Source organism: Sander vitreus, chromosome 12 (genome assembly GCF_031162955.1).
Source record: "Sander vitreus isolate 19-12246 chromosome 12, sanVit1, whole genome shotgun sequence".
Lineage (NCBI taxonomy): Eukaryota > Metazoa > Chordata > Actinopteri > Perciformes > Percidae > Sander > Sander vitreus.
This window is the reverse complement of record NC_135866.1, coordinates 5,978,237-6,005,626: the sequence shown is the minus strand read 5'-3', so window position 1 is coordinate 6,005,626 and position 27,390 is coordinate 5,978,237. Positions and strand designations below refer to the sequence as shown.

Sequence of the window (27,390 nt, the reverse complement as noted above, 5' to 3'; positions counted from 1 at the left end):
CCCCTGGAAGTCCCTAGACCCCACTTTGATGACCTCTGATGAAGTATGAAGCAACGGTGGTGTTTCAGATTTCCGCACCGTGAGTCCTTGCAGACAGAGAATCTTTTTTGTTTCAAATTGCCAGGAAGTGAAACTCTACACCCGATTGGTGGAACAAATGAACTAAATGTACAATCACCACGCAAGATATTTTTGTTGTGTATCATCTCCATCTCAAACAGCACAGTGTGTGGTGTCAGACACAACTATAACCCAGCAGGAAAGGTAAGAAGAACATTCGACTTTATTCTCTATTCTTTAGTCTTAAAGCAATACCTACTGTTTACTCTGCTTTTTATTTGTTTTACTGGTACTTTCAACAAGAAAGCAAACATTATTTGGTTAATGATAATCTTTTAGTGGCCGGGTTGGCTCAGTTGGTAGAGCAGGCGCACGTATATAGAGGCTTGCTCCTCGACGCATCGGCCGCGGGTTCGACTCCGACCTGCGGCCCTTTGCTGCATGTCATTCCCCCCCTCTCTCTCTCTCTCTCTCCCCTTTCATGTATTCATCTGTCCTGTGGAAATAAAGTCTAAAAAGCCCAAAAAATGATCTTTTAAAAGGGTCTATACTCTAATCACAAAAAAATATATTTTGCCAGTTACTCCTATACTCTTTAAGATACATGGTACTTGTGCGGGCAGTGATAAAAACTTCAAAACACCTACCTAAAAACCCCCCAAACAAAACACACCGCTGTGGTACATCCGATTTGTTTTGTGTGATTTGGGTGAACAAGAAAGGAGAAAAGGAAGTAGGGTGCAGCAAGTATAACTGCAACAATGGCTCTATAAAACAAATGTCATTAATAGTATTTTGAGTTAGATTGAGTTTTAGATTGTCAGTTCAATGATTACTTTTGATACTACATTTGAAGTACATTTTAATATGTAACTTATATAACATTTTGAATTTACATATAATATGTAAATTCTGCATTAAAATGTCTGCTGTGAATCTATTGTCTTGTTACTATAACTTGCTGCTCTGGAAATTCAACCCTAGATACAAATCCAGGTATATTTACAGGGTATATCATTACTGTTGGAGAATCAAAAACCAGGGTGTTTGTAAAAAAAAAAAAAAAAAAAAAACATAGCCTATAACAGGACACAACACTTGTATTTTCCCACAATGTTTGCTGAGTGTAAAACCAGTGTCCCCACAGCTGGAGTTTTACTTCCTAATGTATACACCATTATTGGGCAACGAGTCAGCAGCAGGTCTTGTATTTAAAAAACAACAAAAACAAACAGCTCTGATGTAAGAAACCCTGTACTTACTGGCGACAGATATTGAAAAATTACCCGTGTTTCATTAAATGAAACCAACAGAGAAAGACGGAACATTTGGGAGACAGATTGTCATTTCAGTTCAGACACCAAAGGTAATGAGTAAATCACATAGACTGTTTATGACTGGACAGAGCACGTGTGACGTCACCCTTTGGTTTGTGGAGATCTGCTATGGGTCGTCGAGTTTGCGGTTACGGGCGATGCCATCCTGGTTGGCGGATGTGATGATGGAAGAGTGAGGGAGGAGCTGCTTACACTCTACGTTACGTTACACACTTTCACATCATAGCCACGCCCTGAAACACCCCCTGCTTTATCGCAGATTTTAAAATCAACGAGACCATAATTCAAAAAATGATTCATTCTGTGTTGCAGAAGACTTGAAACTAGCGACTGAGACCATAAACTCATTATGAAACTGTTTACTGAAGTAATAAATCAAGTGAGAAGTGGGTCACTTTCTCATAGACTTCTACAGAAACCGACCTTTTGCAACCGCACGTGTCGCCCCCTGCTGGAATTCAGATAGAATGCAGGTTTAAAGGCACTTCCGCATTTGCAGGACTTCGCCGAACCGGATGCGTTGGCCATTAATATTAACAGTTTATGGTAATTCATGGTGTATTTAGGTAAAACAGGAACTTCCCACTGCAGCTGCTAGACAGAATGTATCCCATCAGACCTGTGCTTGCTTTTGTATAAGCTGATCCTTTTATGTGACTGAACTTCTGTCTTTGGCCCACAGTTTGACATCCCATCAGAATGTCAGATACAGAGACACAGGACGCTCCTGGTTATGATGCGTCCTCTCCACCACCGTTATACTCCTACCGAGGACAGCAACCTCCACCCTACTCTGCCGCCCCGGCAATGTACCCTCCACCCAAAACAGATACAACGTACACACATCAGCCTACCACTGGGTACGAGTCTTTCCGGGACATCATCCCAGAGGCCTCGTCGGACACAACTCCCCTGATAGCCTCATCTTCTTTTGATGACAAGACAGTGAGAAGAGCATTTGTTAGAAAGGTTTGTATGACTTGCTGTGGGCGCTTTATTCCGACACCCGGATAGTAAAACCAAACCGAGACTAGTGCTGCACCATATGAGGAAATTATTTAATTGCGATTATTTTCACTGATATTCCGATTGCGATTTTATTCATGATATTGGAGGGAATTATACTTTTAACATTATTCTTAAAAATATAAAAAATTCAAAAATTCAAATGATATAGTGTGATTTATGTGAGGATCTGTACCAAACAAAGATGTTTTTTTAGTTTGTAGGATAGGATTTGTAGGCCGGGACGTCTCTGCAGCACCACAATACTTCATTCAGAACAGTTTGACACATATTTAGCCTTTAAACAAATATTGCCCCCCCCCCTGCGATTTGGATATTGCACTAGTCCATATTGCGATTGCATAAAATTTGCGATTAATTGTGCAGGCCCTAGTCAAGAGCCTCTCTTGGTCGCGAGAGAAATTTCAAGGATAGCAAGATGATTTACAGGATTTCTGGAAGGCTAGGTCTGATGTAGTGCATGCTGGAAAGTGTAATAATCCAACAATCTCTTTTAATAAACGCTTGGCCAAGGAAAAATCATTTTTCGAATCCATAAATCCCGCACACAGATCACGAGTGTCAAAGCTGTTTTACCTGAAAACATTTATATACACCTATAAGATCAGTTGCTGTGCAGAATATGACTGAAAGATATTGAAGTGCTTGTTGTTCATGTTTCCCTGTGCAGGTGTTCAGCATCCTGACTCTCCAGCTGCTGTTCACCTTCGGTGTGGTGTGTTTGTTCACCTTCTCCAGTGTGATCAAAGAAGCGGTGCAGGCCAACATGGGGGTCTACCTCAGCTCCGTCATCATCTTCCTCGTGGTCGCCACCGCCCTCAGCTGCTGCAAGTCCTTCAGTCGCCGTCACCCCTGGAACATCGTGGGACTGGTGAGTTACAAACACAGGAGCATAAAACCCCAAATATCTAATTGGGGGGGATTCCTTTCACACAATATAGATAGTCACCAATATTAAAGGTTCCATGGAATGAAAATGTCACTTTATGAGGTTTTTTTAACATTAATATGAGTCCCCCCAGCCTGCCTATGGTCCCCCAGTGGCTAGAAATGGTGATAGGTGTAAACCGAGCCCTGGGTATCCTGCTCTGCCTTTGAGAAAATGAAAGCTCAGATGGGCCGATCTGGAATCTCCTCCTTATGAGGTCATAAGAGGAAAGGTTACCTCCCCTTTCTCTGCTTTGCCCGCCCAGAGAATCTGGCCCGCCCATGAGAGAGAGACATCATGGCTTCAAAACAAGCGAAGCATGGCAGTTGGTCAAGGCCACACCCCCACCCTCCAACTTGCCCCCCCCCCTCTCTCCTCCTCAATAGCATTTAAAGCTACAGACACAGAAATGGCACATCCTAAGTAAAGCTCATTGTGGGACTGGCTCTAGTGGCTGTAATTATGCACCAAGGCTGAATTTCGGGAAAGAGACTTCAGATACAGTATTAGGGGACCACTAAGGTCTATATAAAAGAGACTTCAGATACTGTATTAGGGGACCACTAAGGTCTATATAAAAGAGACTTCAGATACAGTATTAGGGGACCACTAAGGCCTATATAAAAGAGACTTCAGATACAGTATTAGGGGACCACTAAGGTCTATATAAAAGAGACTTCAGATACAGTATTAGGGGGACCACTAAGGTCTATATAAAAGCATCCAAAAAGCAGCATGTCATAGGACCTTTTAAAACAAAACATTTTAATGATAGACTTAAAGGACAGTTTACCCTGACAATATGATAAAAGAATCGCTTTGTAGTTTAAAAGGAAATATATAAAGGATATGAAACACCTGAGGTCACAGTCACATTATATAAAGAGAAGTGAAAAGGGTCAAGGAGGCAAATGGTGTCTCAACTAAATGTTGTTCAATAAAGAGCACTTTTCTGAAGAAAAAAAAAAAACTACCCAAGTAGAAGTAAAAGTATTAACTATAATTACTCCAAAAATATGTCTACATAAACAAATATATACTATATTCCAGTACAGCAAAGACATTGAAGTAGTAATGGTAAAACATGTTGGCCTCTTTACATTTAAATGGGCTCTGGTACATTTTCTATTGTTTCCAAATGAAAACCTCAGTGTGTGCGCATGCACACACACACACACACACACACACACACACACACACACACACACACACACACACACACACACACACAGATTCACTGTGAGTCGTTGAGGTTTTGTTGGCATGTGAAATGAGGACAGGCTCTTCCTGTATGGTGATCATTAAATACACAATGCAGAGACACACTGCCAGGGCTAGGAGGAGGAGTGTTCACCCAGCAGGGCTTCTGGTAGAAAAAAAAGCATGTCTGCACTTAACACATTTTTCATTAAGGTCTATAAAAGACTATAATTATTTAAAGACATATAAATATTTATTAAAAACAATCTGTCTCTGTTTCAAGCAGTTCAACTTGTGACGCTATCTATGAAGCAAACTATGGAAAAAAGGCTTTGTGAGATGATATCGGCGATGTCTAATGCACTGAATGTTGTGCCTCCAGGTTGTGGTCACCCTGAGCTTGTCATACATGGTGGGAACCACCGCCTCCTTCTACAACACCACTGCTGTGGTTATCACCATGGGAGCCACGCTGGCCATTTCTGTCACCATCATTGCATTCTCTGCACAGGTCAGACAGCCAGGCTGAGCCAAACAGCTGCATTTCTAAACGCTTCCTGTATACAGACATCATGTTCAGCTTGTTTTAGGCAAAGCTATGTGCAGACTTTTCAGTTGCCTTAGTTTTGACGTCATAGCTCTCAACTGTTTCTTGTGAAGAAAATCCATATTTGACTTTAGGACGATACGTGTTGCAAGCGCTGGAAAATATCAGAAGAGGCGGAATGTTAATGTAGAGCTGAAACAATTAGTTGATTGAGGAAAAAAAAAAAAGTCAGAGATGATTAGAATAAGAGTAAAAATAAGAATTAGAAAAGGAAACAAACAATACAAAATTATAAATATGGGTTGTAAAAAATATTAAAATGCCTAGGTGTACAGTATATTGTAGGTGGGATGTGCAATTTTTCAGGATATAAAAAAACTTATTTTATAAATGCATGTATGCATTGTATATTGATCAACATATAATGTATGGTCTGTAATATATGTTTGCTTTATTGTAAAGAAAATCCACGGATTTGAAGATAATGAAAAATGTACTTAAAAGCAGCTGTATAGTATATGCAATATATGGACAAATAATGTATTAATGAAATCAATGAATGTACTAATGTGTTGCTGTGTTATTTGCAGACTCGTTATGATTTCACTATTTGCTACGGCGTTCTGCTGATTTTGGTTGTGGACATGATCATGTTTGGATTCTTCTGCACCTTCTACTACTCCTACATCACGGATATCGTCTACGGATGTCTGGGTGCTCTGCTGTATTCACTGGTATGGGAGAAAAGAACAATGTATACATATATATGATACAGTTTTTTTTACAATCACTTTGCTACTAATTTCAGAACCTTGGTGTCATTTTTCAAAACTCTAGACACAAAACTCAAAACGGTCATTACTTGTAACACAGGCTGTCCAATGTTTAAAACATTGCATTGTGCATTCATATCTTTAAAGAAATATTGCACTTGCACAATCATTGGTTCACAAAACTAATTGATTGTGAAATACCATTGAAACGTTACTTTAGATCACCCACACACAAGCTACCCATAGTTTCACTGTGTTATTGATCGTACAATCATTTAATATTGTAGTACAAAATAGGTGATACATGTTTCATCATGGTACTAGATGTAAATACATCCCTGTAAAAGTACTGCAGTAGTAGAGAGAATACTACAGACCAATGTGGAACGAAAACAAAAATTTAAATTAAATTAAATATATATATGCTGTATTTAACCTTTATTTACAGTATCCAGGTAAGTCGATTGAGAACAACTTCTCATTTGCAACGACGACCTGTCACATTCACACAGTTCCACATTCACACCTGGAAGCTGCCCAGTACAACCCCAGTCTGATCTGCTGGCCACTGAGCAGTATATATATATATATATATATATATATATACATATATACACACACAGTACTTTATATACAAAGTATATATACATTATATATCTCAATCATCAGTAACGAGTTGGCAGAATTGGACCAGCAATTCTAAGGGCCTGCATCCATACAGTGCAGTACTGTCAATACTGTAAATAGTCTGAAAGGTAGTACATGGACCATAGAAACAGTGTATGGTAAACAGTAGTACATTACAGTAAAGAATATTACATCCATAGATAATGTAGTCTAATTGGTTCATGCTCCACACTAGTTGGTGACAATGAATCTCGTTATGTTGAAACTTTCATGATCTAAACATGGAATATTGTTTGACTGTTTCCATACAACTATGCATTAAGAGTAATGCAACAGTTACTTATCATTTTGAGTAGTTGTATCGATTGATAGTTAGATCATTGTAATGGAATGAATAGACAATCATCTGAAATGTAATGTGTGAATTGCCTTTTGAAGTCGTAGTACTTTGATGTTAAGTTGTGTCGTATTGAACAGGTGATCTTTGTTAAATGAACAAATGATCTTTGGTTTATGTGTATTGTATCCAAGCAACTGAAAAAAGTGTTAGAGTTTTGAAAAATGTGTATTTTGATCATTGGTTGGGAGTTTTGTGTCTAGAGTTTTGAAAAATGACGTCAAGGTTCTGAAATTAGTGCCAAAGTGATTGTAAAAAACTGTAATAATACTACTGTCTAAAGGGATTTACAAACAAGACTTATACAGCACTTCCCTGCGTATAAAGTAGAAGGACAAAAACATATCTAATACAGGTTCTTCTGTTGTCCTGGTCCCCTCAGTATGTTAAACAGTTCTATCACTGATACCCTGTAAAAGCTTTTACTGCCATCAGACAAAACATACAACCTGTTTTGCAGGTTCCTAAGCTCTGTGTGGCGTCAAATTGCACAGTTCCACTTTTCTTTTTTACATTTAACTTCATGAATTGGTTTTATTTAGAGCAAATAAGGGTACAGCGGTGAATATAAGGCCCTGCACCCCCACATGGGTGCTTTAATTAACAGCTTCAGCAGAGATAAAGTCACGAAGAGATCTGATCAGGCCAAATAAAAGAAAACCTTTGTGAACGATTAGTATGTAGGGGCTTTGAAGGCAACCAAGTCTAAGTGAGTGCAACGGTCAACAAGCCAGAAAGTGGATGTAATAACTAAGATAAAATGGGATTTTTTTTTTGGGAATTCATCCGATCTCACACACACAAAGCAACTTCTAAGTTTTAAGTGAAATCATCAATCTGTAAGCAATAATAGTAAAGGGTGACTGAGCAAAAAGGACATTTATTATCCATCAAGAGGAATAAGCTGTCAGAGAAGACACTTAATTAAATATGCTGTATACATGTGTATATTAGACCTTTTTTACAGCAGGCTTGTCATATTAGGAAAAGCACAGGTGTAACTTAAAACATCAACGGTGGCTCTGTTCTATTCAGGTTGTGGCTAGAAGGGATACAGCTACAACAGGAAGCAAAATCTTTTTAATACTGTCACCCAGGAAATGCGTGTTTGTTCCTCCGGAGTGTTTTAATACAAACCACGATATATTTCCTGAACTTAACTAGTTGTTTTGGTTGCCTAAACTTAGTTGTTGCCGCCGCATGACGCTCACTTTTTCTCAGCTAAACGCTGTAGCCGTATCCCTTCTAGCCACAACCTTCTATTCGAGTATTAAGCCGTGACAGTGTGGCAGCGAGCCAGCACGCACAATACCAGGACCCTGAAACTAAAGCAGCTAAAAGGAATTCCGCCATCATTCATTTGATTTACACTAGGGCTGAAACGATGAATCGTTTTCAAATCAAAATCGAGATTTGAAAGAATGTGATTAACTAATCGTGAAGACAGCGATTAATCTAATGTGCAATATTTAGTTGAATGTTTGGTTTAACATTTTTATTCCTCTTTTTATGATATTTACTGTTTTTTCATAAGATAAATGCTGGAATAATGTAGAGTTTTCATTTATTTTTATTTAACATGACGGTAGAAGGTGTAATATGTAGATGCTGCTGTTCAGACATTTCAGTTTACAGGAAATAACTGATATTTTTTTATTGGAATAGTTTTTTTAAATTATTATTATAACTTTAGCTTTTGTGATATTCTGTGGTCGACTGTTTAATGTTCCACCCTCACCCTGTCCTAACTTCTTCCTCCTCCTCCTCCTCTCCCTCCCTTCAGTTCCTGATGGTCGACTGTCAGCTGATGATGGGGAAGATGAGCTATCGTCTGGATCCAGAGGAATACATCAACGCTGCTCTCATGCTCTACCTGGACATTGTCCTCATCTTCCTCTACCTGCTGGGGAGGAGGTGAAACTGTATACACTAAATACGTTTATACACACACACACACACAGACCGACACTCCAAGCTGTACCCGCAATGAAAATGTACTTTATTATTATGTATGTACTGTAGCTCCTGTTTTAAGTGACAATAAAGGAATGATTATGTTTTTTACAGAATCTTGTCTTTCTCTAAGTTTTTCATAAACAGAAATTAATATTAAAAACATGTTGTACTGTATTTGTTGTTTTGCAGTGCATGTTCCACCATACAGACATTTGAGCTGACAATTATCTAAACAAACAAAGGCATTCCGTTTCTGTTTTTCTCAGCATTAAAAGACACATTCAATAAAGTGTAGGTAATTATTTAGTATAAATGCCCACGGCAAACCTGCTTAAAGAACTTCCAAATCATTTTGTTACGTAATTAAATCCAGATGCTGATAATCCAATCGATCCACAAAGCCATTAGTGTTTCATACAGCATCAAAACAGAGACCAAAAGGCAATAGAATACCGTTTACATTGATATGAAGACCTACGAACCATGGACAAAAAGTAGTGCAAAATGTTCCGTGTATTTCCTAATTTCACACAGGTTTATCCTCATCTTAGGATCTCACGCTTCCATCTGTTCATGTTCAGAGTTTTTTTGACAGAGCCCGAACATCATTTTCTGACTCAAAAAGAACGGAGATGCAATGTTGTACTACAAGAGAAACCCCGCTGAGGAAAGAAGTCAAAGCAGTTTTGTCGGTGTTCTTCCACCAACCGTTTAAAACCCAATGATATCAGATATATATCAGCAATAATGTTTTGGCACTGACTGACTGACTGACTGATTGTTGAAAACAGTTGCCAAATGACAAATTCTTGCAGCTCTACATCACCGAGAAAGTAAAGATGTCTGTTAACCACCCACCCAGTATCAGCAGTATTCAGGTTTAACATCCTTTTCCCCTCTAACTGTATACTAAGAATGACTAGGGAATATATAATCCCTGCTTTGTAAAGGGCAAATTGACCGAAAACCTCCAGATTTCAGACATCTATACCGTTTGTTAACGGCCTCACCACAGTGAGGTGTAGTTGAACTTGACCCGCAGCAGGTACCTCATGCGAGTCTGGGCAGGGTTGTAAACGATGAACTCGTTGTACAGGAGGGAGTAAGAGTTGTTTTTACCCACCCCCGTCTTCACCCCCGGCCCCATCGGCACGGTCACACCATCCCTGAGAAAGACAGAGAGAGGAATACAAATGTGAAGTTTTATTCAAGGACACATAAGTACATTATGTAATTGCCATACTGTCTTTACCATACTTCTTCTTTTAGAGAGTTGGTTTCAGTTCATGCCAGCAGCACAATATGAAAATCAACTTGCAGAGATGAACTGAAACCAGTTGCTGGGAAATCTAATCAAAAAAAAGTATATGTTTTAGAAAATGGTTGGTAGTAGGGTTGCACGATATTGACAACATGTGATATTGCGATATCGATTATGAATAATGCAGTATCGATATTTATTTCGATATTTTTAAACATATGTCAAATTACAAAAGTTATGGGAAAACGCATCAAAATAGATTCACAACAACATAGTGCACACTGAGACTTATGTACGGCTCCGTAGTGCAGCTGGACCACAGGTCGGTCTTGGATGAAAAATATTCAATATTTCCGACTCCAAACTCTGCCTCGTTTATAAAGTTGCGGGATAGCTACCGGTGAGAAATAGGTGCGGGATGGGATTACTTTTGGCCACTAAAGTTTCCTCTTCAATCTCTGTTATTTCGTCTTCTCCCTGAGCAACACTAATTTTCTTACTTTTGTGTTCTTTCTTTTGCTCCACTGCCTCCCTTCGCTCTCTCTTTAGGTCCTTCTTTTCTTTCCCTTCTCTGATTCGCTCCGTTTTTGTTTTTTTTGTCTCTATCCATTTCTTCACTTACACTGTCACTCTGTTGAAATATGCACACACGTCATGTGGTACGCTCCATAGGGTTTGTCACGTAGGGGACCCACATGTGCAAGTGGCACGGTAACTGGCCAATGAAACATGACCATTATAGCATTTCAAGCTGGCTCTAAATCAAACACAACTAAGCCACACAGCCAACGGACGGGACGCAGCGCTCCACAAAATAATCAAAACATTGCATACTTGTTGCAACACCTTCGATATAATATTGCACATCGTGATATTGCGATAACGATATTGAGTCCATATGTCATGCACCCCTAGCTGGTAACAATATCAAGTCATAGTTAGAGCTGCAACTAACAATTCTTTTTATTATCAATAAATCCGACACTTATTTTCTCTATTAATTGATTAATCTTTGGGTCCAGAAAATGGTGAAAAGAAAATCCGATATGTCGTCTTCAAATATTCTGTTTTGTGCAACCATCAGTCCAAATCCAAAAGATATTTAGTTTACAATCATAGAAGACATAAGAAACCATTAAATATTCACATAGGAGAAGCTGGAACCAGAAGATTTGGGCATATTTGCTTAAAGAAACGACTGATTGTCAGTGACTAATTTCCCATCGATTGATTAATTGTCGCAGTTCTTTTGTACAGTAGATGATGGGCTGCAACTAACTACTATTTTCAATATCAATTAATCGGCAAATTATTAAACGTTTGGTCTATAACACATCAGAAAACAATGAAAGTGCCCGCACAGTAGAGCTGGGCAATATATCGATCTTATATCGATATCGTGATATGAGGCTAGATATCGACCTGCGTGAAGCTGGCCCCCCATGTCATCCAAAAATTATTAAAAACACTGCTATTCGTTTGTGCCGTAAAAATTATCGTTTGTGCTGTTAAGGATTTTAAGTAATTCAACTTTACATTTTCTGGCCAGTGACATCACCCCCCATTAATGCCCAAATCTCCCAAAAATGGTCTCAATCGTTTGTGCTGATTTGTGCTGTTAAAAAAAACATTTGTGCTACTATGTTTTTTAAGTTATAACGCTTTATAGGTTACACGCGTGACGTCACCCAGCCCCCCATTAATGTCTGACTCTCCCCAAAATGGTCTCAATCGTTTGTGCTACCTTTGTGCTGATTTGTGCTGTTAAAAAAAACATTTGTGCTACTTCTGTTTTTACGTTATTAGGCTATATTTGTTACATGGCTACTATCTGTGCTGCAAAGGCTTCTGACACCAGCCATCACTCCCATGAATGGGACATTTTTCCCTTACAATAGCCTTAATGAAGCAGAAACGCTTAATGATAACGTCTATGATAATTGGACTTTGGGTTAAATTTTTTGACAGTTTTCAGTGGTTATGAGGAGCAATATGAGAGAGACATTTCGTGATGATTGATCGTTGTTTAGGTACATTAAACCACATTAAGCCTTTTCATGTTAGGACTTATAAAGCCCATGAGAACCGTGAAGAGTCAACCCACAGCCGCTCCGCTGCCCTGCTGAAAATGTGAAGCAGAAACGCTTAATGTCAGATAACGTCCATAATAATTGGAATTTGGGTTTGATTTTTTGACGGTTTTCAGTGGTTATGAGGAGCAATATGACAGAGACATTTGGAAATCATTGTTTAGGTACATTAAACCACGTTAAGCTTTTTCCTCGCCATAGGCGCCAATGAAGAAGAAAACGTTAATGTGAGATAACTTATATAATCGTTGGATTTGGGTTTAGTTTTTTTTGATAGGATTAAGTGTTCATGACCACGTTTGAGTGATGCCTGGTGTCAGAAGCCTTTGCAGCGCAAATAGTAGCCGTGTAACAAATGTAGCCTGATAACGTAAAAACTGAAGTAGCACAAATGTTTCTTTTAACGGCACAAATCAGCACAAACGTAGCACAAACGATTGAGACCATTTTGGGGAGATTTGGACATTAAAGGAGAATTCCGGTCGATTTCAACACGTAGCTCTGTTGTTTGAACATTTGGAGTGCTGTCAGTAGCAAGAAAAACTAAAACAATCGGTGCTGCCTACACCGTGTTATCCCCCTACCAGCGTTAGCACCCAACAGGCTTAAACAGGGCAAATTTTAAACGTGTTTTTAGCCTCTAAACATGCTCAAAATGTTATTACAAGTGCCTACCCATGTGCAGTGATTCCTTCTGAGTTTTTTTTGCTACTGCCAGCATTCCAAATTTCCAAACATCAGAGCTACATGTTGAAATTGACCGGAATTCTTCTTTAATGGGGGGCTGGGTGACGTCACGCGTGTGATAAAGGGAAACTTGAACGAATGTGTCGGTGGAAAGCTAACGCTAGCCGGCCACCTGTTCCATCAATCCTGCTTGCGAGTGTCCGCTCATCAGACAACAAACTGGACTACATCCAACTTAGTCCAATATCCAACAAAACTCCCAGTGCGAGTCCAGTGTTGTTGTGGAAATATTACTGTACCAGACTATCCAGCCTGCTGCTCTGTCGCTGGGTAAGACTAGCTAGTCGAGGTGTGCTGTGTTAACACGGACTGCCTGGTGCAGAAATGGGGTGCTTGTATCCAACGAACTGCTAACTGCTGGTGGAGTTTGTGACTGTTAAATGCCGACCATTCTACATTCCACGCAAATTTACGGCTGTGTTGACTGTTTATACTCGGTGTTTATACCACAGCCCACCAATCGCTATTGCTAGTAGCTATGCGTTAGCTGAACTTTACGGTGCGTGTGCACTAAATGTAGCCTGTTTCGTATGTCGTTTTTATATAATGTCGTTTTTATATATTTTAAATGTGTCACACCACTTGAGCCGCGGTGAAACGTTGTTTGTTGTATATGGTTGACATGACAACAAAACACACTTGTTGAGTTGATTGTCTCACTGTTTGTCTGTCTGTCTGTCTGTCTGTCTGTAAACGGTAGGCGTGGTTTGGGAGTATACGCTAAAGCAGCGAAGCAAGTGCATTCTGGGATTTGGTGTCTTTCATTCACATGAGCCAAAAACACATTTTCTGGCTTTTCTCGGCCTAGAAGCCACCAATTTCTAAAACAAATTCAGATTTCTACTACATAAGTGACCCAATTTAAAGATATATTCATCTTTCCAACGGTGAAATATCCCTTTAAAGGCTGCATTACAGTAAAGTGATGTCATTTTCTGAACTTACCAGACTGTTGTATTTGTTCTATTATTTGCCTTTATCATTCTGCAGATTCTCACATTTGAGAACGTAGAAAAATATGACGGAAAAATCGAAATAGTTGCCCATTAATTATGTTTCTAATTGTTGACAACCCGGAAAAAGGAGCTCCCATTTAATTAAAAGTAAGGTCTATCATTATGTACATAGATATTCCACTTTTATATTGTTTCTAATCCAATCGTTGTTTAATGGACTAATCACTGCAGCTCTAGCTAAACCATGAAGAAAAAAAAAAACAGCATGCTCTATTGAGGCTGATCCGACTTGGATTTGAAGGTGGTACTAGATGAAATTAGCAATGTTGCATGCTCAGATGACTACAGAAACCTACAGAGAGAAGAGGCAGCAGAGCGGCAGAGAAGGCAGAACTAATGAGAGTAAAACAAGGTCAGTCCATCAGAGGATGAGTCACTAGAGGCCACAGAGCAAACAGAGTTCAGCATTTTCTATTTCGACTTTCATTTTTATGGTTCTACTCCAAACGGCCTTTGTCTGGAGTAAAACCATTTCACTTATTTTGTAGCATTTACAAACATGAACCCTAGGAAATTAGAAATGGAATTATTTCACAATTAGCAGAGTATGATGGTTGTTAAATCAACTGTAAATTAGTTAAACTATAAATCTCAAAGTAGCAGTTAAAGAAAGAAGTCCTCAAAGAGATTCTTTATGGGCTTCTTCTTGTAATGTTTTTATATTATATTGTTATTGAAATGTATATTTATTTATTTATTTATATATATATATATATATATAGTACTCTTTACTAATGTAATTAACAAACTCCCCCTTTCACATAATGTAATGATTTTTGTTGTGTAACAGAAAGCACAATTAAATCAATGTGTGGCCTGTATGAAATGTATGAGTGTAATGAGACTAACAGATTGACAGAGTTTTTGGGGTCAGGTCCGGTCTGTCCAAGGCCCTTGGTGCTGTGTTTCCCAGCAGGCAGATTGTTGGCCTCGTAGTGGGCATCCAGCAGCTCGTTGCTGTCTCCCAGAGCGACCTGCGACCACACACACACACACACACACACACACACACACACACACACACACACACACACACACACACACACACACACACACACACACACACACACACACACACACACACACACACACACACACACACACACACACAAGGCATGGACACTGAAACAGTGCTGCATCACATCTAGGGCTGGATTCAATACTTTTTAGGCACCGACCAAATTGCCTCCCTAATATCGAGTGTCAAAAAATGCCTCGTCATTCAAAACCAAATGTAAATACCTTAGGAGTAAATCTCATCAGAGTCACTGAGCCAATAAGCATGCAGCATGTTTCTACCAAGACCTTATAATGCTGCTGATTGGCTGTCTAAAGTTAAAGCCGAAAAATGTATAAAAAGAGTTGTGCCGTAATGTGTAATGTTGTAATTTCTTTTTGTTAAAATGGGTTTTATAAAATTGGTATCGAAACTAACTAACATTTTTTTTTTTGTAATGCAACGCTCAAATCATGTTGGCTTCATTGTCAACTACTGACACAATTTGCTCTTGGAGCCTTTTTCAGTCAAATACATGTTTGGGATCTGATATCCAATACTTTTTCCACCCATTGAATCGGTTGTTCCTGTGCACCTGTTCTAAATATAGGATGTGATGTGCACTACTACCTCATTGACTCTGGCCACATAAAATAGTGAATCAGCTCACCTCACACAGTAGCAGCAGTCCCACATTGTTGTTCTGGTTGGCAAAGCAGTAGTTGCCACTCTTTGATGACATGTCAGCAAAGTAGATACCTTTTCCAAACTAGATAACAGAGAATCAGGGAAATTATTATCACTGGAATACGAAATATGGACGCTGTATTCAAAAATATAGAATAGTTAATAATTTAATTCCAAAATGTTTAGCACAATCATCATCTGTTGAATAATACAGAAGTTTCTACTGTAAATATGGCATGGGGTGGTTCTTAGACCTCGCATCAATGTACGATATGATCCTTACATAACAGCCAGATAATGTATTTAATAGATGCCAAAATGCATTTTATGGTATGTATTGATTTCATTATTTTTTTTATTTATGACCTTGTTTTTGTTTTTAAAGCAGAGGACTGGGGGTTGAGACAAACATCAATTGAAAAACAGTATCTGCAGGAATCTTTCTGTCCCTCCATCCTACCATGTAACCAGTGACGGGAGCTTCAGGTGGGGCCACTCGGAGCCCCTGACTGAGGATACCGACATAGTTAGTCAGGCGGGAACCGTGCCACAACAGAGTCCTGGAAGACACACACACACATACATAATGGGCTATATGAAATGAACATATGGAACTTAGTAGCAATGCAGATTGCAAAGCTGCACAGCACATACGGTATGCCATCTGAGGCAACATGAACCAGTAATGGTGTTTATCAAAGCCTACAGGTGTATTGACAAGTTATCCAAACACTGAGCCCACTTACCTGTTGTGCATCTGTGAGAGGAAGTTGTTACTCTCCCCGTCTCTGTCCACTGAGAAGATGTCAAGCACAGTCATGGTGTAGTCACAATGGGTGGGGGCGTGGGTGGACTGTAGATACTTTTCTATCACCTTTACACAGAGAAGAGGAACATTTATAAGGAAACAACACTGGCTACATAAACCATCTTCAGGTTACTGCAGCTTTAGGGCCCTATCTTGCACCCGGCGCAGCGCAAAGCCCGACGCAGTTGTCAATTTCCCGTCCAGCGCCCGCGTCGTTTAAATAGCAAATGCACCTGCGCCCATCTTTGCGCCCATGGGCGTGCTGGTCTTACAGGGAGGTGTGTTCAGGTGAATTCTTGGCGTATTGCTATCTTTAGGCACTGGAAAGTGATGGCGCCATTGACCAACAAAAACCTGGTCTAAAGTCAATAGCTCAGCATTTCATTGTTACTTTAACAGCAAATTAGTAAAATACGCCTAGGCTCATGCACAGCGCGCACACACTATGCCTGTTACACACACACACAGGGAAGCGCAGCAGCACACAAACATGCAAAACATTACAAATAAAAATATTACGGTGCAAATCTGCCATCATAATAGCAAAGTGCCAAGGTCCAAACGCGCCTGGCTTTTAAAGGGAATGGGAGATGACACTCTGATTGGTTTATTGCATGTTACGCCCAAAACACACCTATGAATTCATGAAGACACTAAGTACAACCCTTTTGAACCACGCGCCCGGCGCACGGACCCTTTTTTCCCGCCGTCAAACTAGCAAAAGTGGATTTGGACACGCCCTAAATGCACGCCGTGCGCTTAGATTGTTAAAATAGGGCCCATTGTGTCATTTGGGTTACTATTTTGGTCTACCCAATTAGAAACCAATTCCTTTGTAAAAGTTTGCAGCCACAGGAGTGATTCAAATCCTAATACGTCTTGTGGCTGCAGTGCATTCATTTGAAGTTGCTACAGAAAGGCCTCACCAGAGGCCCCACGATACGATATTATCACGATACGATATTATCACGATACAATATTATTGTAATTTTAAACACATTTCAATATTCTGCGATATATTGCAATTTATTACCTTTTTTTCCAACTCCAAATTAAGGAAAACTTTATCAACATCTGTTTTTAATCTAAATAAATTTATTTCTCTGTTTGTTCATCTCACTTCAATTTTGATTGACCAGTCCATCTAGTGGACTGAAAAAGCAATTCATTTTATTATTATAGTACTAAAAAAGTTTAATCATCATGTGCAATTTATATAATACAAGATCGATACTTCAATTTCACTAAAGTATATGTAAGATTTTCTAGATAACACTAGGTTTAAAGTAACAGCTCAACATTTTATATCTGGAATATATTTGTCGCCTTGGATGATTTGATCTTATTGGTACAATTTGACTGACCAAGAACAGATCGATCCGCCTATTGACTTGGTCTGGGAATACTAATGAGAATCCTTGCACCCATCACGCCTGGCTTTTTTTATTTGACTGTTATGATACTGTTTCAGTGACTTGGTTAAATAATGAACGCACCACATACATCTTGCATCCATGAACATAACAGCAGTGTATTAGTCCAGGCTGCTAAACCTTGACCTTTATCATTAGAGCAGCTATGAGAGGCAAAACACCGACCATGTACTCATGGCTGCTGGAGGCCAGAGGCTGCATTTGGCACCGGAGGGAGCTGTACTGTCTGTCCAGAGGATGTTCGTCACTTTCTTCACTGTATTGAACCATTTTCACTGCTATCTGAATGTCACTCAGAGCCTGAAATATAGATATAGATATTATAGTATGGATGACAGATTCAAGTGAAGACATAAACAGAATGATTGTAGACCAAGTTGATTCATTTAAAATCTCTCAATCAATGGAGAACCTCTTTACCTCCAACAGTGCAATTTTTTCCTTCAGCTCATCTTCTGTATGAATGACTGGAGGAGTTTTCAACCTGGAGAATTACATCTTTTAGTCACAGCGAGACAGGTCAATGCAAAACGTTTCCCTGTCATCATTCAGACATTTATTTCTCAACAGCATTAGGGCATCTCTGTACGGCTGGAACCATGTGCTTTTGTCCCGATTCTTTCACCATACATGGGTGCCGATGTGATTTGTATTGCGATTTTCATTTAATGCGATTCTAGAAGTACTGTGATTCGAGAGTTAAATAATACACTTCTAAAGACAATTTATCATGAGACATTTGTAAAAAACTAATTGTTTTCTAAGAAGAATGCACATCACATGTCAGTCAGTCAGTCTGACATTTATTTCATTTGTAAAGAAGAACAGAACATTGACTTTCTCTATTTTCTTCTTTCAGTATGTTTTGCTGGAAACGGATATGATGATGTCAGCGGTACCGTATAAACAGAATATATTAAGGTGAACCATTGGTAAAAAAAAAAAAATCAAATAAATAAAACATTCTGGGGAAAACAATTGATTCTCTTCCCACCCCTAACATATTGCCTACCCAAAGTCATGAGGGATGCGGGTGTAGAACTGGTTGCATGCTTCCAGCAGGTCGCGGCTGCTGCCCTTCTTCTTCAAACAGTCCTCGATTTTCTTCAGTGCCGTGTAGCCTGCACGGATCTGCTCTGAGGTCAGCTTGCCTACAGGTGGAAAGAAAAACACTGAATTCGAAATATGAAACACAACAATCACCATAAGAAGAAGAAGAAAAAAAACTGGTCACTTGTTTGTCACCAGCTGAATCTACTCATACAATCAGGTAGCAAAAATGATGACTTTGAAAACTTGTTTTGTTGCATCTTTAGATCACATAGTAGCACTTTGAATATTTTCTAAATTCTAAATGTGCACTATAAAGAATTACGTTGAATTCTAGAAATATTTATGAGTAGAAATTAGGACCGGGCGATGTGGAGAAAATCAAATGTCACAATATTTTTGACCAAATACCTTGATGTGGATATTGCGGCGATATTGTAGGGTTGACAACTGGCGCTTTCACAAAATATTTACACAATGAGATTTGAGATAAATAATCATCAGTAATGTGGAGATAATGACTAAGTGGGTAAAGGCAAATAATAAAACAGCCAGAACAGTCTGGTATGTTCAGAAAATGGCATCACTTTACTGTAAAGCAGCCTTTAAAACCAGGAAAAGACAACACTTGTGTCATATCACGATATTACGATATCCAAAATCTAAGACGATATTTAGTCTCATATCACGATATCAATTGATATTGATATATTGCCCAGCCCTTGTCGAAATTCAAAGAGTATAACAGAATAAATTCCATGCCATTTCTGTTGTGATTTTGATTCTGTCAAACTGACCGAGAGGAGCTTTCCGGGTGTCAAACTTCATCTCCAGCACACACTCCTCCATGGCTTTGAGGTCGCAGATTAGCTCCAGGAGCGACTGGAGCCTCACGTCCAGCTTGGAGGGCCTCTTTTTGGGTGCAGCATCCACTGCTGTTTGGCTCTTCTCCTGCAACAGTGAAATAAATCAGTATACATATTGATAGACGATATCGAGGAGATAACACAAGTCGTTGGTTCTTGGCCGTTGCTCCTTGCCTTTTCATTGGTGCTGTAGTCCACGAACACCATGTCATATTTTCCAGCTACTTTCTCAAAACTCGCTCGGTGTTCCCACTCATTCTTGGTCTTGTCTAAAAACCTACGGCAAAACAAGCACGTTTTCAGATGTTCACAAAATCTGGAAATATTTTTTTGCTAAGTGCACAATCTTACTTTTTCTTGAAGACATCTTTGGCTTTCAGCAGGTCTACACCACAGGCTGTCAGACTGCTTTGACCCACTTTCCCCACTAAAAGAGACCAACATATATTGAATCAGTTAGTTTACATAACTGCAGGCGTTTGTTGATTTCCTGCATGAATACAAACATCTATATAAAACATGTTAAGAATCACGGGCACATGAACTCACCTCTGCCCCATCTCATCCACACACTGTAAGCCTTGGAGTTCTCGTCTTCCAACAGCTGGATCAGGTAGTATTTGTTGTTGTTAAACTGAAGATTTGTCTGCAAGATAAGACAGCAAGCCTAAAGACCAGTTCACTTTCTTACAGATCAAACTGGAAAGAAATGGAAATTCAATTCATGTCATTTTAAAGCCTTCATTTGATTTCGTTTTTTGGATTTCGATATCATGTAGGATACAGCATCAGAGCTGCTAGCTTATTAGCTATGCAGAGTCCCACATTGCAAATACATTTTGTTCTAATTCATCAGTACCTGAAACCGGGGTGATTACAATATCTATTAGTATTAAACTATTCACAAGTACTATTTTTTGAGCACTACTCACTATGGAAATACAATTTGAATGAATGAATTTTGAATAAAAAACACTTCCAGCTTTGAGTGTAAGACAATTCCCTGCTTACATTTTAGGATATCTTTTTTAATTCATTTGGCAGGTCCTTTTGAGTCAAATTAAAATGGAATGTTATCACATATTTTACCTGATTTAGCATCACGTCGTAAACATCATTTCCTTCATTGTAAACATGAGCCTGAAAGAGAAAAGAAACCGTTACTAATACAAATGAAGGGAGCTGCATCTGATTCATTGAAAACATGTTGTTCCTGTAAACGCTGAATTTCTTTTTATACTGTTTATCAAGACAACAATCATCTGAGAAAGGGCCTTTTCACGTTAAAAAACAACGGTGTAAAATGCTCTATAAGCACTACAGATAAACCAAAAATTACTGATTTTAGGATTGCAGATAACAATTATTCTCATTATAGATTAATCTGAGAATTAGTTATTGCCCATCACAACTACCAAGAATCCAAAGTGACATCCTCAAACTGCTTGATATGTTCGGCCAGCAGTCCAGAATTAGGACATATTTTATTTACTATCACATATGACGAAAAACAACCGGTAAATCCTCATTTATAAAGAGCTGCATCCAGCAAATTTGACATTTGAAAAATAATAAAATAATGAATCAATTATGAAAATAGAAAACAGATTGATCGTCATTCTGTCGCCTAATCGTTTCTGCTCTACTTGTTTGTGCTAATGTGGCTGTGTTATTAAAGAAAAAAATACATATGATTACTAATTTTGAACATGGAAATCCTTTTTTGAATCATTTACAATCATTTTGAAAAATGTGTTTGCTGAGTATTTGGGGTTTTTTTTTCGGTTTTCTTGCTTGTACTGAAATGTACATATTCTTATTTATCTTTTTATTTGTTTTTAACATGTTCAAAATAAACTTCATAATTAGATCCCAAGAGCAAAAATGACGTGATTTACAAATTCATAGCCTATTAGGTATTTTTCTTATGTAACAGTGATAGCACTGATGAAATGTTCATTTCAGTAACTTACATTGAACGTTATTGCTGTTACTAAATATCAATAACCACAGTGTTAGTTACTAGGGCTGTGTATTGGCAAGAATCTGGCGATACGATACGTGGGTCACAATTCAATATATTGCAATATATTTCGATACTGTGCATAAGGCGATGTGTTGGGATTTTTTTAAAGTATAATTTTAGAAAAACAAATATTTAAAAAAAGACATGATGTGCATAAAAGTCAAAGAAGTTTACTTTAGGTAAACAATTCAGTACACAGAAAATCAAACTGCCAGTTTGGGATTGTGGTTCACAGGTTCTTAGTGAGCTAATGTGTATATGCTAAAGTAGGCCAAAGTTCAGCCATAGCTACGTTGTTAGCTTCTAGCAAAAAGTCAGGCTCTGCTAGGCACTGTTAGGCGAGGACACTAGTGGTGCGTCTCAGCATAGCCATCTAGTGGTAGGGGGTTTAAACACAACATAAACGTCAACCACTGTCTTACATGAATATTTGCACGTAAAATAAAAAATAAAAAAATAAAAAAATAAAAATCGATATTGCGTTTTTGAAAATCAATATAGTATTGCTAAATAAAATATCGTGATACTCAAGTGTATCGATTTTTTCTTACACCCCTACTATTTACTGTGTAAATGAGTTTTTGCGCTTGACCTGCGCACACAAATGGATATTTCTAAGACGTTGCTCTGGTTACAACAATCATGTAAAATATTGAAACTTAAATTCTGGTTTGATTTAAGATCAGACATTCAATAGAATAGTAACACACTCATGTACTTAATAATAAACCACAAACATGTGTCATGCTCACAAAAGGAACTGTAACTGGAGCGGTGCTTTGCTTCTACAGGTGTCCAACCGCAGGAATGAGCCACGTGAATCATGAGTTTCATATCTCGTGGACTGAGCACACACTGTACCTTTCCGAGTTTGGCTTTACATTCAACGTCCACCGGAGCTTTTCCCTTCATGACAACCATCCTCACAACCTCTGTTAAACAGCCAACGATACAAGACATAAACCATTAATGTTGTCAACTGACATTTCATATGACGTTCAGGTAACACCATGTCCTTTTAACATGTATATATTTCAAAATAACAAAAACCACCTGATGATGTTGCCATAGGCACTTTGTGGGTCACGTGACCAGTTGCTCAACAATTTTGACATTCTATTGCACTTTCTTATGGTATTACATACAACAGAAACAACGGAGATGACGATAAAATCCACCTTACCTCCACTTTTTATTTCTTCTTTGGGCATTTTTTCAGTTGTTGTCTGACTCTTGCTCTGCCCTCTCTTCCTCTTAGCTGCAGGCTGCTTCTTAGTCTCCTCCTCTTCCTCTTTAACCTGAACCGGCCTCTCATTCTGAGCAGTCAACTCAGCAGCGTCATGCAAACTTTCTGAACAAAAGAAGACAACAGAAGAAACATTTTAAATACCTTCAGTAATTCTGATTTTTTTTTTTTTAAATACATAATTACAAAAATGAAGAAAAAACCCCATAAAGAATTCATATAACACTTATACTACGACTACTACCACTAACTAGCATAAAGCTTTTCCTAAAAAAAAAAAGTAAGGCTGTGTTCGGAACCGCCACATACTACTGTGGAACAGAGTGTGCAGTATGTAGTACCTACTGCATATTGCATTAGTAGTATACATTTATTTTGCAGTATGCTAGGTGGGCTTATCATTTAAACCAGGGTCCAAAACTTAACTTTTTGTCCACCAGCCAAACGGCTCGTGAATTTTTGAATTTTACCAGCCACTCAATAGGATTACCAGTGTTTTGCAAATCTACAAGCCACTTGCATATTTTACCAGCATTTAGCTAATAGATAGTGCTACTGCTAGCTGCTTATATATAAATAAATAAATATAATAAATAAAGAAACAAACTCATACCACTATTGGAATTGAAAAATACAATTCATTGAGCTTTGAATTTTTTTGGTTCATGAAAAATGTTTGTTTACTTTATAAGATACTCAACAGTGACCGCCCACTTTTTTTAACAGCTCTGGTTGTTAGGAAGTGTTTTTCCCCGTTCAATTGCACCATTGACGTTTCATTGAAGGCTTATATAAAGAGTCATAAGCCTGGATCCAAGCCAACCAGCTGCAAGATGAATCACGGCCATAAAACATTTCATTCGGCTCAAATATAACAGCTGTTACACTTAGAATTGTGGGTAGTGTAGTACTTCTCCATGACATTGCAAATGAAACATGTTTTTCTTAAAGTGTAACTCTCGCCGAAATGCAGCCTAGGGTCTTTTTGTGAATGTACCCGAGTCAAACTTTCGTTTAAAGCGTAATTAGGACGGAAGTGCCACTTTTAAGATTTACCGTATTCTCGTTTTTCAGTCAAATGGCCTTTTGAATGGGAGTGCTAGGGGGCACTTTCATGCTAGTCTCAAAATAACTATTTTTAAAACACTAAGAAGGCTCGACACAAAATGAGACTTTGCTCCAAGTATCACCAGGGGCTCTACACATGAACTAGAGCATTGACAACATTGTTTGTGTACACAGAGTTTACTAAAAAGAAAGGTTTTCAGCAACTCACGTTAGCTGTTGTTGTTTACGCTATCCGCCATTTTCCCAGTCAAAAATAGGCGAATGCGAATGAACGGACTCCATAGGAGGAAATGTCATTCTTATATATGATGCTCCTTTTTCAACTACGAGGTCAATGTTGTGTTTCACTAACGACAAAACAACGATTATCCATTCATTTATATGGAACTAAGCTTTAGGAGGTTTCCATCTTTACTCTCCTCCCTCGAGTATTTTTGGCTGGCTCGATAGACGGCGACCGGAAGAACAACAGCTAACGTGAGTTGTTCAAAACCTTTCTGTTTAGTAAACTCTGTGTACACAAACAATGTTGTCAATGCTTTCGTTAAGGTGTAGAGACCCTGGTGATACTTCAAGCAAAGTTTCATGTTGTGTCGAGCTTTCTTAGCTATTTTGAGGCTAGCATGAAAGTGCCCCTAGCACTCCCATTCTAAGGGCCATTTGACTGAAAAACGAGAATACGGTAAATCTTAAAAGTGGCGCTTCCGTCCTAATTATAATCATAAACGAAAGTTTGACTCGGGTACATTCACAAAGAGACCCTAGGTTGCATTTTGGCGAGAGTTACGCTTTAAAACAAGGTTGATTTCATACAGACTTGTGGCTTCTAACAGGAGCAGAAACCTTCGCTTCACAACCTTGGAGCTCGTGGTCAGTCTACCTCGGATGGTTCAGACATTATGGCTGATAATAGGGGTGCGTGATATATCGACTCAATATCGTTATGATATGATGATGATTATCAAGATGTGCAATATTATATCGAAAGTGTTGCGATAAGTATGCAACATTTTGATTATTTTGTGGAGCGCTGCGTCCCGTCCGTTGGCTGTGTGGCTTAGTTGTGTTTGATTTAGAGCTTGAAACGCTGTAATGATCATGTTTCATTGGCCAGTTACCGTGCCACTTGCACACGTTAGTGCACATCAGCGCATGTGTCCACTACGTGACAAACCCTATGGAGCGTACCACGTGACGTGTGTGCGTATTTCAACAGAGTGACAGTGTAAGTGAAGAAATGGATAGAGACAAAAAAAAAAAAAACGGAACGAATCAGAGAAGGGAAAGAAAAGAAGGACCTAAAGAGAGAGCGAAGGGAGGCAGTGGAGCAAAAGAAAGAACACAAAAGTAAGAAAATGAGTGTTGCTCAGGGAGAAGATGAAATAACAGAGATTGAAGAGGAAACTTTAGTGGCCAAAAGTAATCCCATCCCGCATCTATTTCTCACCGGTAGCTATCGCAATTTATATACGAGGCAGAGTTTGGAGTCGGAAATATTGAATATTTTTCATCTAAGCTGCACTACGGAGCCATACATAAGTCTCAGTGTGCACTATATTGTTGTGAATCTATTTTTATGCGTTTTCCCATAACTTTTGTAATTTGACATATGTTTAAAAATATCGAAATGAATATCGATATCGCAATATTCACAATCGATATCGCAATATCACATTTTGTCAATATCGTGCAACCCTAGCTGATAATCAAAGTTCTTATGGACAAAATGAATGGGATTTTTACTTCAAGAACCACACTGTTGAGCTCTATAGTAGGCGGTTTCAAAAACGGCATACGTGCTAACTAAATGGTGAAAATCGAATAACCCAACAGAATATAGGAGTTGGATTTGTTGCTGGCTACAGGACACCCTAAGAAAACTATAAGACACTGAGAAATCAATATGAAATTAAAAGCAAAAATAAGAGAGGGGATGACAGAAATGAAATGACAGATGTGGCATAACGCACACACTAGTACCTGGTTTTACTGTCTGAGAGCGAATCTTCCTCTTGTACTTGGTGACAGGATTAATCTGGACCATCTTCTTCAGGTCGACTTCGTAGGGCGTCCCGGAGCCCAGAGACAGAGTGACAGACGTTTTCCCTGAAGAGACGGCTGAGTCCAACAAGGCGCAGGCTGAAGGCGAGTATGGTTCCCACTGATCTTCATCTCCTTTCCACTGCCACACTGATCACACATGCAGAGAGTCAAGTTGTTGATACTTTATTACCAATATAAAAGCAGTTCTGGTAACTTGACTCTACTCATTATTTGTGACAGTTTAAAGTCAAAGGTTAAAGTCTTGGGGAGTAGGCAACCAACATTTTAATAATAAACATGACAATTATTTTCATTGAAATACTGACGACAGTTGGCTCAACATTTCTGTTTCTGTTTACCTTCTATCCCTAGATTATTTTAGGAAACAACGGAACAGTTAACACTGGTAATGCACTTTAAGTTATTGGTGTTGTTGTGTAGTTTATATAGCTCTTTTTTATATCTAAAATTCGCTTTTTAAAAGCTTTTTAGGGAGTAACGTTACTGAAATTAAATCTGGCATTTAATATGGATATATTCTGAAGAGGTCCTTGCAGAACAAATGGGGATGTAGCTAAACAAACAAACAAACAATACAGTTTGAATCAACACCACTCGAAAACAAAACATTATAACCTTTAGGATTTATTGGAGGGCTGTTGAATTATAACGTTACTGCAACAGTTCTAACCAGTTGTACCTTATCAACTAGCAACTGGATGCATGTGGGATATACATAAACAATGCCACTTGCATCCTAGGCACCTTCAGGTCTGTGGTGGGTATGATGGCTGACAGTGGTTTTACTGGACCATAAATACATAACATGTATTCCCCTGCTCTCTTCTGTCCAGACAATAGGTCCAGACATGTCCTCAACTGACGTCGATAACGTTACAGCAGCTAACGTTATCCCGTCAAGCTAACCTTCCGGGGTAACAAGTACCAACCTGTTTTTGACTGGACTTCTTTAGTTTCTTGTGCACTCTGACTTTTGCTTCTCGAACTTCTTGTACGCCTCATGGTGGTTTATGAAAAATATATAGCTAGTAGTAGGTATGTACAGTAAAGGTAGTAGCAGTATAGGGAGACAAGAAAGAGGGCGCGGGAAACTTTCCCTGCACGGTTTCCTAGCCGGTGCCGCTAAAGATCGTTTATCGCTAGTATCTTGATGAATCACTCCGTGGCTAAAACCAAACCT

The 27,390-nt window shown here is 38.8% G+C and overlaps 2 protein-coding genes across 2 annotated transcripts; one reads left to right on the top strand and one right to left on the bottom strand.

Annotated features, from left to right (window-relative positions):
* The first annotated feature begins 154 nt into the window (after positions 1-154).
* LOC144526156 (protein lifeguard 1) lies at positions 155-8,957 on the top strand. The gene is made up of 6 exons (XM_078263382.1): positions 155-264; positions 2,080-2,366; positions 3,094-3,294; positions 4,934-5,062; positions 5,689-5,832; positions 8,679-8,957. Exons 2-6 carry the CDS (start codon positions 2,097-2,099, stop codon positions 8,811-8,813), a joined length of 879 nt encoding a protein of 292 aa, XP_078119508.1. The 5' UTR covers positions 155-264; positions 2,080-2,096; the 3' UTR covers positions 8,814-8,957.
* parp2 (poly (ADP-ribose) polymerase 2) lies at positions 8,874-27,346 on the bottom strand. Its single transcript, XM_078263378.1, has 17 exons — positions 27,140-27,346; positions 26,127-26,336; positions 23,016-23,183; positions 22,694-22,764; positions 20,896-20,946; positions 20,356-20,452; positions 20,158-20,233; positions 19,981-20,083; positions 19,738-19,891; positions 18,903-19,041; positions 18,311-18,374; positions 18,056-18,190; positions 16,396-16,523; positions 16,110-16,209; positions 15,633-15,731; positions 14,815-14,939; positions 8,874-10,017 (listed from the first exon to the last, which is right to left on the bottom strand). The coding sequence occupies exons 1-17, from the start codon at positions 27,210-27,212 to the stop codon at positions 9,858-9,860; spliced, it is 1,953 nt and encodes a 650-aa protein (XP_078119504.1). The 5' UTR covers positions 27,213-27,346; the 3' UTR covers positions 8,874-9,857.
* Positions 27,347-27,390: the final 44 nt, after the last annotated feature.